General features: G+C 36.3%; 1 protein-coding gene across 1 annotated transcript in view; it reads left to right on the top strand.

The window, feature by feature from the left end:
* The window catches only part of MCM6 (minichromosome maintenance complex component 6), a 44,081-nt gene extending 32,624 nt beyond the window's left edge, over window positions 1-11,457 (top strand). The window contains exons 14-17 of the mRNA XM_007192051.3: window positions 4,633-4,768; window positions 5,252-5,407; window positions 7,642-7,781; window positions 10,919-11,457. Coding sequence (XP_007192113.2) covers window positions 4,633-4,768; window positions 5,252-5,407; window positions 7,642-7,781; window positions 10,919-11,035 — 549 coding nt within the window. The 3' untranslated portion in view covers window positions 11,036-11,457. The remainder of the gene's footprint in view (window positions 1-4,632; window positions 4,769-5,251; window positions 5,408-7,641; window positions 7,782-10,918) is intronic.
* Window positions 11,458-12,110: the final 653 nt, after the last annotated feature.

Below are 12,110 nucleotides of genomic sequence, written 5' to 3'. Positions count from 1 at the left end.
TTTTTGCATGTTTCTTGTTGAATTTATTTCTTGATGTTTTGTTATTCTTGTGGGTATTGAAGGTAGACTTTTTTTCATTTTATATTTTAACTGGTTGTTGCTTGTATATATGAACTATTGATTTCTGTATGCTAGTTTTGTACCATACTGATACCTTTTGTTTGTAGTAGTGTTTCAGTTGAGTCTGTTGATTTTCCAGATTTTTGTTCTTATTTGCAAATGATAAATGGTGTATGTTTTTCTTTCTATTCTTATTGAAAAGTAAACTTAATCTTTTCCCATATTCTCCACTAATTTACTTTTGCTGTTGCGATACAATGTCTAATAATTATGACATTAGACATTTTTTTCTTGTTCCTAATTGGCTCTGTGGCTGAGATACGATGTGTTTTTATCAATAGGAACTATACATTTATTATTATATCTTGAATATTTTTATCAAGAAGATTTTTTTTTTTTTGGCCAGTTGTCTTTTTAGTGTGTATAGAGTTAATCATGATTTTTTTTTCTCCTGGATCTATTAAAATGAAAAATAATTTAATAGACTTTCTAATGTCAAGCCTTCCTGGAATAAATCCCACTTTTTTAATGCATTTGGCTTCTGTTTGCTGTTATTTAGAATTTTTAAAGCAGTACTCATAAAAAACATTGATTTCCGTTTGTTTTTGCAGTCTGTTTTATTATTGTGGTTATTTCATTTAAATTTTTGAAAGTTTTCCCCTTTTTTCTCTATTCTAGAATGGTTTTCTATTGCATTAAAATTATCTGCTGTTTTACTGATATGAATTCTCAAGTAAAACTCTCCGGGTCTAGTGTATACAATTTGGGTGCATGGTTCTTAATTTCTGCCATGGAAGTCAGTCTTGTTTAGATTTTCTATCTCTTCTTGGGTCAGTTTTGGTAAGCTATATTTTCCTAGAAAAGTATCCACTACCAAGAGTTGTTTCAGAGTTTAATAATATCCAGTTAGAATGTGTTTTTTTTGGTTGCTTGTTTTAATTTTACTGCATTGTGATTAGAAAATGATGTCTATGTTTTTCATTTAGTTCTTTGGTTTTTTGGAATTTGGTTTTTTGGATGCTTTGTAGCCCAGAGCCCATTTCCATAAGTGTTCCATGAGCACTTCAATGGAAGGCCTAGTCTCTGTTTACAGTGTATATAATTTTATATATATCTGTGAAGGGGGAGGTTACCTTATTATGTTACATAGGTTTTCTATTTTTTTGTGGGGTTTTTTGGTCTACTGTATCTTCTCTAGATTGAAAGTTAAAAGTCTCCTATGGGGTCTTCACTGGTGGTGCAGTGGTTGAGAATCTGCCTGCCAATGCGCAGGGGACACGGGTTCGAGCCCTGGTCTGGGAAGATCCCACATGCTGCGGAACAACTAAGCCCGTGAGCTACAGCTACTGAGCCTGCGCTCTGGAGCCCGCGAGCCACAACTACTGAAGCCCGCGTGCCTAGAGACCATGCTCCGCAACAAGAGAAGCCACCACAAGGAGAAGCCCGGGCACCGCAATGAAGAGTAGCCCCCACTCGCTGCAACTAGAGCCTGCGCACAGCAACAAAGACCCAATGCAGCCAAAAATTAATTAATTAATTAATTAATTAAAAGAAAACTCTCCTATGAATAGTTTTTATTTCTCTACCAACATAGTTATTGTCTCTTTATATTTATCCTTTTTTCTCCTGTAATTTCTATTTTACTGATATTGTTGTTCTCTTAACTGATACATATATTTTCATTAGATTTGTACCTTCTAACTTTGTCTCATTTATGCTTTTTGGCCTGAACTCCACCTTGCTTTCTTTCTTTGGTATCCCTTTGCCTAACTTTTTACTATTTTTCGGCATTTCTGAGTAAGTTTAAGTGTGTCTTATATACATATACAGCATAGAGTCGGATTTTGTTTTGTGATGCAAACAAAATTTTTTTTAGTATGTAAGTTAAACCCATTTACATTTATTGGTATGAGAGATAGGTTTATTTGGGTTTTTGTTTTTGTTTTTGTTTCTTTTTATAGTTGACATGATTTTTCATTTTGTGGTCACTTTGCTTTTGCTTGTGTGTGTAGTTCTGAGACTCAGAAAGTTATTTTATTTTAGTGGTTACTTTTATTATTATAACTTTATATTGTACCCTTAGTTCTCTGTTGGTTCTCTACTATGAAGTGATAAAATTAGCATGTTTCATCTTCTTTCTTCTTCCCTTCCCTCCCAACCACCTGATTTTAGTAAATAATATTTTACTGTTTACCTTTGCACAGTCAGATATGCTTATCCATGGCTTGATTTATCATCTGTTACAGGTGAGAGGCAATCAGCAAAATTTTTTTTTTTAATTGGGATATAGTTGTTTTACAGTGTTTTGTTAGTTTCTACTGTACAGCAAAGTGGAGTTCCCTGTGCTATACAGCAGGTTCTCATTAGTTATCTATTTTATACCTATTAGTTAGTGTATATATTTGTCAATCGCAATCTCCCAATTCATCCCACCCCGCCTTTCCCTCCTTGGTGTCCATACGTTTGTTCTCTATGTCTTTCTGCCTTGCAAAAAGATTGATCTGTGCCATTTTTATAGATTCCACATATATGTGTTGATATATGATATTTGTTTTTCTCTTTCTGACTTACTTTATTTTGTATGACAGTCTCTAGGTCCATCCACGCCTCTACAAATGACCCAATTTCGGTCCTTTTTATGGCTGAGTAATAGTCCATTGTATATATGTACCGCATCTTCTTTAACCATTCATCTGTCGATAGGCATTTAGGTTGCTTCCATGACCTGGCTATTGTAAATAGTGCTGCAATGAATATTAGGGTGCATATGTCTTTTTGAATTAAGTTTTCTCTGGGTATATGCCCAGTAGTGGAATTGGTGGGTCATATGGTAATTCTATTTTTAGTTTTTTAAGGAACCTCCATACTGTTCTCCACAGTGGCTGTATCAATTTACATTCCCACCAACAGTGCAAGAGGGTTCCCTTTTCTCCATGTCCTATCCAGCATTAATTGTTTGTAGATTTTTTGATGATGGCCATTCTGACTGGTGTGAAGTGATACCTCATTGTAGTTTTGATTTGCATTTCTCTAGTAGTTAGTGATGTTGAGCATCTTTTCATATACGTCTTGGCCATCTGTATGTCTTTGGAGAAATGTTTATTTACATCTTCCTCTCATTTTTTGGGCTATCAGCAAATTTACTCCCATCTATCGGGTCTCCCTGTACCCCTCTATCTTCAGGACATATACCATTTACATTTTGCTCTGTCACTCTTAATTCCCACGTTTGTTTAAGTCTTAGTTTTGTAGCTAAATATGTGCAAGGCATGATCATTGAAGATAAATTTGTTATGATTTCTAACTTATCACTTTGCTGATTGAAATTTGGCCTTTTTTCAAGGGTTTGATGAAAAAGATGAGTTCATGGGAATAACATTCCCTGAGTGTTATGTTCAACAGGGTTATTTGTAGTCTTTACCTGAATGACATCAAACCTCTGGCTCATATTTTCTTTTCTTATAAATTTTTCTACTGTATCCTGACATCACTTGTTCTTTGGGAAAATCTGAGGCCAGCCCTTGATTATTAATTTTTCCTCCATAAGTAGTTTGATATTTTTCTCTTTCCAAAGTATTCTTTCTTATTTTTATAGACCAGTAAGCTTACTAGGATATGTCTTGATATTGACTGTTCTCAAATGGCTTAAAGTTTCATTGCAGGTGGTAATGTATTTAAAGAAAAAAAAAAAAAAAAGGCTGCTCTGCTAGGTTTATCTGTTGTTAGGGGCTCAGCTCGTTAGGAAGGGAGTAGATTTAGAGAGACTGTTGGTTATTTATACAAGGACTTAAAGCAATCTCCCCCCGCCCCCAAATAGACTTGTAATTTTTCTTCTAAGTAAGCTTTTTTTTGAGGCAAAACATACGTACAGAGAGTGCACAAATCACAAGTGTACAGTTCTGTTAACTTTCAGTGAACATATCTATGTAATCTATACCCAGATCAGGAAGCTCTCTAAGAGCTACCCTTTCAGTTTGTTTACAGTCACTGCTACCATTCTCTGAGGATAACCTTTTTTTTTTTTTCTTTATGGTTATATAGTAGTCTAACCATACTTTTCCTGATGGTTAGTTAGGTTGTTTTCAACCTTTTTTCCCCTCCCAGTTGTGGTTAAATACACATAACTATCAGTGAATGTATCACAGTGATTGGCTCATTCTTCTATTAATGGACATTTGGATAGTTTCCAATTTGGGTTCTTACGGGATGTGCAGGTCTTTTAGTTCATCTGGTGTATTTATATGTACATTTCCGTTTGGTGTTTACCTAGGAGTGGAATCATTGGGTCATAGATTGTAGGTGTGTGCAGTTTAGTAAAGCCTGAAAATCAGTTTTCCATAATGGTTGTAACAATTTATATTCCCAACAGCAGTGAATGAAAGTTGTCTACATTCTCAATATTGTCGGTCCTTTTAACCATTCTGGTGAATTTATGGTGTTCTCTCATATTTTATGTTGTGTAGAGGGAGAGTGTGAGAAAACCAAAATGCCACTGTAATTTCATATGGAGAAAGTCTGTTTGGTATGTCAAAAAGACTGGCTTACTGATTTACTTAATCTTGATTGGCTTAGGTCCAGCCTAAACATGTGAAGGAAGCTTTCAGGTTACTGAATAAATCAATCATCCGTGTAGAAACACCTGATGTCAATCTAGATCAAGACGAAGATGCCCAGATGGAGGTAGATGAGGGCCCAGATGGCATCCATGGTGAGGTGTCTGTTCATGACTGTTCTAGAGTTAGGGACCAAAATGTTCTCTGAGATGTCATGGTAAAAGTGCACTTACTGATGGTTGTGAAGTCTATGAAGCAAAAGGGGAAAAAATGGATATTGAATTTTATTAACTGTTTCTAAGTTAAAATATAATTAAATAGTTGATATAAAATATATATGCTTGAAAGACAGAGAAAAAACACCAAAATGGAGATAGTGGACTTAATATTGCAAATGCACTTTCAGATCATGAAATCCTTTTATCTCCCAATCTTCCCATCCCTTCCAAATGGGTTTTTGTCTTCACTGGTAGCATTTATAAAGTTTCTAATTTATTTGTACAATTACTAAATACTGAGTATAACTATGTGGTTGTTTTAAAATTAGTATTAAAGTATAAGTAGTATATTTATAAACATTTAATAGGGGAGTATTGGAGGCACAGAAACAAGATTCAAACAGTTAATATTTCACTTAGGTCGTGCTGATAGCCCTGGTCCTGTGAATGGAATTAACGGTCACAGTGAAGACATGAACCAAGATTCTGTTCCGAAAGCCTCCTTAAGGCTAGGCTTCTCCGAATACTGCCGAATCTCTAATCTTATTGTGCTTCACCTCAGAAAGATGGAAGAAGGTGAGGCCATACTTAGTGCTGCTCACATGCTGAGTCATTTACATAAGCTGTATTCACATAAACAACTTTTTTTTTTTTTGTCTAACAAATCTTTTTTTTTTTTTAACATCTTTATTGGAGTATAATTGCTTTACAATGGTGTGTTAGTTTCTGCTTTATAACAAAGTGAATCAGCTAACAACTTCTGATTCCTAAAGATTGTGTTATTTTGTCAGAAGAGATGAGAAACTGTTAGGCAAGCTCACTTCGGCAAACAAAATCTACTAGGGAATGTCAGCATATCTACCAGCCTAGACATTTCCCCACAAGTTCATTGTCAAAGGTTTATGACTCATTCTTATTAATGTCCTTGGCCTATTTTAATATTTGTGAAGCGGAATTTGGGATCTGATAATATATAAAGATGCACTTAACAAATGTTTTTACAGATGCAAAGTCACTTTTCCTTACAATGGGTTTGTTTAAAATGGATGGACTCCTAGGGTATTTATATTTCATAGACAAGTAATTGAACTCAAAAGACTATTAGCACAAGTACATTCCAGACTAGAAATGAAGTAAAATCCTCTTTTCTCTGTAGGTAAAGTGTGATATCTGAACATTAGTACCCTTCCTGTTCTTAACTGCTTTACCATGCTATCCAAGTTTTCTCAACCTATAATTAGCCACAAGGCAGAGGAAAAGTGATTAAATCAAGGGGTTGAACTTAAACTTCAATTTGGTGATTAACCATCAGAAAATTCTTATTTGACTGTCAGTATGCTGGCTTCCGGACATATTCTCATCACAGTGTCTTAACTGCGATGGAGGAAGAGAACACCAGAGATTTTCTTAGCTTACTAAAAGATTTAAGCCCTTTAGTTTCTGCCCTCATTCCCCTGGGAACTGTGGACCAGTGGGAAGGAGGAAAGAAGGCAGTAAAGAGGCCACTAGGACAGACAGGTTTTAGTTCCAGTCCCTTCTCACATAAAAAGATTTGGGAGCAAACATTCCTGTGTTCACATTGTACTTCATTATTCTTTCTCTCTCTCATGCAACTAAGTTTTAAACATGGCCAGCCATCAGTGGAGCAAAGATATGATTAGCACCCACACAGTGCATTCCACAGATAAATTCTAGGTCTTCCTCCTTTCCCTAAAAAAAGAAAAAAGACACTATTCACCCAGCCCGGTAAGTTATTAATTCGCAGTCTTCAGATAGACAGCTGTTTTCTAGCAAAACTTTTTTCTTTTTTAAATTCATTTATTTATTTAGGCTGCTCTGGGTCTTTGTTGCCACACGCAGGCTTCTCTGGTTGCCGCATGTGGGCTCTAGGGCACGTGGGTTCGTTGCGGTATGTGGGATCTTTGTTCCCCAACCAGGGATCGAACCCAGGCCCCCTGCATTGGGAGTGCAGAGTCTTAACCACTGGACCACCAGGGAAGTCCCCTAGCAAAACTTTAAACTGTAAACCAAGGAGGTTACTTACTCAAAAGCATTTGGACAAACCACTGAAATTTGAGTACAACCATAATAAAACTTTTCAGAGGCATCATCAGTAAAGCTAAAATTTTCCTATTTTGATTTTGTATTTTATTAGCAATTTCTAAAATCAAGACAAATGAAGTTTTCTTTTATTACGCTTTATATCTGTGATAGTTTAAAATATTGCCAGTTTCCAACTTTTCTTGTGAATTTAGAGTTCTGGGCTCTAAAGGGCAGGTAGTTCAGTCGATAAAGATAGACCTTGCTGGAATAAATTGGTAATTTTTTATTTTTGAGTGAACGTCTATGGATTTCACTCCTTGGTTGACCTCAGTTCCCTAAAGTGTTCCCCTTTCCAAAGAGGAATAGTTGTATTTGAGCAGTTTTGCTTGCTGTGACTTCATTCCTAATTTATGCTTTCAACTGCTGTTGAAAGATTGTCATAGGTGGTGAAGCATGAGAAGGTGAAGGAAACAGCTTCATACTTTGAAATCATTATAGCTTTAAGAAACTTGTTTCTTATAATCTCTATTTTTTTAGGTTTTTCTTTTCAGGATAAAGTAAGGCATACTTTAATTCAAGTAATGTAACACGTTATTTCAGGCTTATGCTGGAAGATTGCAAATCTTATTTCAGCAGATATGTTTTCTGACAGATTGAAGGTTAGCTATTCTGTACATTATCTTGTGCATGCAGACTCCAAGAATTGGCAATACAGTTTGCTACAAGGATAATTTAATCCTTTTTAAATATATTTTTTGTTGTTGCAGAAGAGGATGAGTCGGCATTAAAGAGGAGTGAGCTTGTTAATTGGTACTTGAAGGAAATCGAATCAGAAATAGATTCTGAAGAGGAGCTGATAAATAAAAAGAGAATCATAGAGAAAGTCATTTATCGACTCACCCACTATGTACGTATAGAATTAAGCTTGCTGAGGTATTACGGAGGGAGTTCATGCCTCATATCTGTGTAGGTTCATTAGATGTTCATTTATTTTGAATCATTAGGATCTAGTCAGAATTAGGAGTTGTATAAAACAAGAGAGAATTATTAACAATTAATTGACTTATTTCTTCTGCTAAAATAAGCAGAACTTAAAGCTGGTAAAGTGAATTTAGGGTCTTATTATTTGTGTGTTTTTAACCTTTGTTTTCCACTCTCTTTACCATAAACCTTCGAGCGTCCTGCCCACTGTCACCTATTTTCTGCATTTTATCCTTCCTCATGTTCTTATCTCCCCCATTACCCAGCTTAAAATCTATCCCATGATCACTTTTTTCTTATACTTTCAACTTCATTCTCTTTTTATATTACTTGCTTGGCAAAACTCCAGATTTGGTTCAGTCTAATTCATTTTCTATACCTATATCTAAGCAGTTAAAAGTATCTGGAGAAAAGCATACAACCATGTGCCAACTCTTATTTTAAATTCATGACCACAAATCTCAAATGGACAATTCTTTACTTCTGTCTTATCGACGTCACAGTAGCACTGACCTCACAGTAGCACTGACCTCACAGTAGCACTGCCTGATGCTATTACTTTTCCCTAGGCAGTTCATTCTCCCACTCTCTTAAAGGACCATTATACATACCTTCTCACTACTCCAATCAGTTGATTATTTTCAGTATTCAACTTGTCAGCAGCATCTGTCAAAGTTGATCACTCCTTCTAGAAATACTTTGTTCACTTGGCTTCTGGGTCACCATGTTCTCCTGGGTCTTCTCCTTCTCACTGGTTATTTCCTCTTATTCTCTTTTCCTGAGTCTTTCTCTTGTCACTTTTTAAATGAAGTATTATGCTTAGTCCTCAGACCTCTTTTCTATTTATATTCCTTGCCTCAGTGATCTCATTTGGTTCTATGAATTGAAAACCATTTGTGATGACTCCCATATTTATATCTCCAGCTCTCACCTGTCCTCTAAATTGCTAATGTATGTAGCTAGCTGCCTACTTGCAAATTAATAGGCGTCTCACACTTAATGTGTTCAAAACAGTTTTTCCTTGCAGTGTTTCACTTACTCAATTGCTTTAAGCCAGGCACCTTAGAATTATCCTTAATTCCTTGATTTCTCTTTCCCCTCACAACTTCTCCTTTTATAAGCAAATCCTGTGTGCCCTGCCTTCAGTATCAGTATTCTCTGTTTTCTTCTCACCACTGTCACATCTACCCAAGCCACCATGCCTGGACCTCCATGGGTGCCTCCTAACTGTCCTCCCTTTCAGTGGCTCTCTGCCCAGCAGCCAGACAGATCTTTTAACAAATCAAATTGTTTTAGTGCCCTTCCTTCTAGTCCTTCCCTCACATTTAGAATAAAATCCAGTCTCCATACCACGGCCTGCAGAACCCTGCACAAGCAAGCCCCTGCCCACCTCATTCACCTCATTTCATAGCCTCTTCCCCTTGCCCATTCTGCTCAGTGACACTGGCCTTGTCACTGTTCCTTAGACACACCAAGCATGAAGGCCTTTGTACATGCCCTTTGTTTCTTTGCCCATATTCCGTCCTCCATTCTGATGTCTGCTCAGATGTTACCTTCTCAGAGAAGTTCTTCTTGCCTGGCCAGTCAAAATAGCCTCGTCCTTGCTGTCACCCCCTTACCCTGCTTTGTTTCTTCACAGTGCTTATCATTGCCTGGCAGTATAGTCTTTATTTGGGTGTTTATTTTGTCTCTCTTATTAACATGCAAGCACCATGAGGACAGGGACTTTGTTTCTTTAGCCACTGTGTCCCCAGAATCTACAGTGGTGCCTAAGTCATAGAGGGCTCAAATACTTGTTAAATGATGGAATTTTTCTGTTCAAATGGCAGAGATTGCAGTTGACTTCACAGTGCTCACTATATAAATATTATAGTTGTCACATATCAGGGTTTGTCATCTGAAAAACTATTTCCCTATAGAACTAGATGAGTCTATGGTTACAGGTATGGGGGTGTGGGAAGAACTATTCCATTCAAAATTTAATGAAAAATATGTATAAAAATAAAGCTGAACTGGGCTGGCGTTGTGCTCAGAGTTACCTATCTAGTTAGTGGTGGGCAATGTGTTTGCATCAGGCCAGCCCTTCCCTCCCTTGTGGCCCTGAGATCAGTGTAAGATAAAATGGTCCACACAAGAAATCCACATTCGGACACATTGTGAAATTAACTGATCTAAATTGGACTTACCTTTTTAAGTTTGACTCACCGCCTGAGCCAACTCAATACAGAAGACTAAGGAACTTATACTGTGCTAATCAAATGTGCTTCCTATGAAGGTGTGTTAGTACATAGAGTGAGTGCTTGAAAGTGTCCAGTCCCTCTTAGTGGAATTAGTGCTTATACTGTGGGACTTTTCCACCTTCTTAGGATCAAATCACTGTTTCCTGAGTTCCTCTGTATGGGCCTTCAGTAGGAGTCCTTCTCATTTGTGGACATGTTAGACTGACTTATAGTTACATCATGGCTTCAAATCTGTCATCAAGTTTATTAAGCCACATGGCATGTTCTGCTTTTTTTCAATTAGTTAATAGGTCAGAGTGAAAATTTTTTCATGTTAATTATCTTTAGATTCTGCTTCTAACTGAATTATGAATGGATGGTATATAAAAGAGTTCAGTGGCCAATAATTAAAAATTAACATAATATTAAGCAAAATTAAACACTTTTATCAGAGTGATAAACAGAATCAAAAACATACTTATCAGAGGATTTTATATAATTGCATGATTGTAAAATTCATATGTTCTTTTTTGAAGTTATATTTATAAGTAGTTGATGTAATATGCTAGGGAACCTGATTAAAATCACAATGTCAATCTTACTGATATATTTCTTAATTTTTCAAAAAGTTTATGGTATGAAAAAGTCTATATCCTAATGGGAAGGTGACTTAGCAGAAACTTGATATTGACTTTAAGATATAGTCCTTTTTCTGAGAGAGTTTCTGGGGGAAAATGAAAGAAAATGTTAGTCACAAACATTCAGAAGAAGGGTCAAGTCCTGTGTATCTTAGCATTCTTATAATACTGCTGGAGAACTGAGGACAAACGTTTGTGTTTCATAGGATCATGTTCTAATTGAGCTCACCCAAGCTGGATTGAAAGGCTCCACAGAAGGAAGTGAGAGCTATGAAGAAGATCCCTACTTAGTAGTTAACCCTAACTACTTGCTTGAAGATTGAGCTATTGAAAGTAACCAGAGAAACTGTGGCCCTCCACCTCTGGCGTGGAGTCTGGGTGGAGCTCTACTAGCCAGAGAAGTGCTTCTGGGAGTGATGATTCAGGAAGATTTACTCTGAGGAAGAAGAATCAAGTTGATTGTCTTATATGTCACATTCCTTTTATACCAACACAGGTTTTATCCCTTTGTTTAGTGTGCTTCTTGCCTAAAAAAAGTTGGATTGCAATAGTGTGTCATTTCTATAACTAAGACCTTTGTTTTCATGTGTAGGAAAAGGTCTGTTATTTTTATGTTATGTGGTGTCTTACTGGAGAAGTAACTTTTTTCAATTGCCAACTACTTTTTTTCACCAAAATAACTTTTTCTGCACTTGTCTATTGGATTTATTTCTATTATAAATTATTGCTTCCATTTATTCATGAATATGAGTCTTTCCCTTTTTGCTTGATTCCTGGGGAAAGGGGTGGAAATACGGCATTATGGTAAACATTTAGGTGTAGGTTCCTGTGAGGAGAGTCCTTATAAGAATTTGTTAGTGTGAAAGCTAAGAGGCCTTGGAGATGACTTTCCAAGGTTAATTCCAGTTCTCTTTGGTTTTTTTTAAAGAGAGTTTATGAAAATAAAAAGTTTATTATACTTTTTCATTACTCTTTAATAACTTTTTAAACTTATATATCCTAAGAGTAAGGTCTCAGAATTATTTTCTGCTTTTTTAAGGGAAATACATCATTTTGTTTTGTTTTGTTTTTTTAAGATTTCTTTTGATGTGGACGATTTTTAAAGTCTTTATTGAATTTGTTACAGTATTACTTCTGTTTTTTCCTTTGGATTTTTGGCCACGAGGCATATGGGGTCCTAGCTCCCCAACCAGGGATCAAACCCACACCCCCCGCATTGGAAGGCGAAGTCTTAACCACTGGGCCGCCAGGGAAGTCCCCAATATGTCATTTTCTATATTACAGACCACCCTTAAATTTTATGGCATTTTTCCAGGAAAAGACTTATTGCTGTTTATGACATTAATAGTCCCTGAGGCTTAGCTTTGATCAGTATGTTCATCATGTAGCAGTTCCTTT

The sequence above is a fragment of the Balaenoptera acutorostrata genome, chromosome 8, assembly GCF_949987535.1.
Source record: "Balaenoptera acutorostrata chromosome 8, mBalAcu1.1, whole genome shotgun sequence".
Lineage (NCBI taxonomy): Eukaryota > Metazoa > Chordata > Mammalia > Artiodactyla > Balaenopteridae > Balaenoptera > Balaenoptera acutorostrata.
This window is presented reverse-complemented; position numbering and strand designations above follow the sequence as displayed.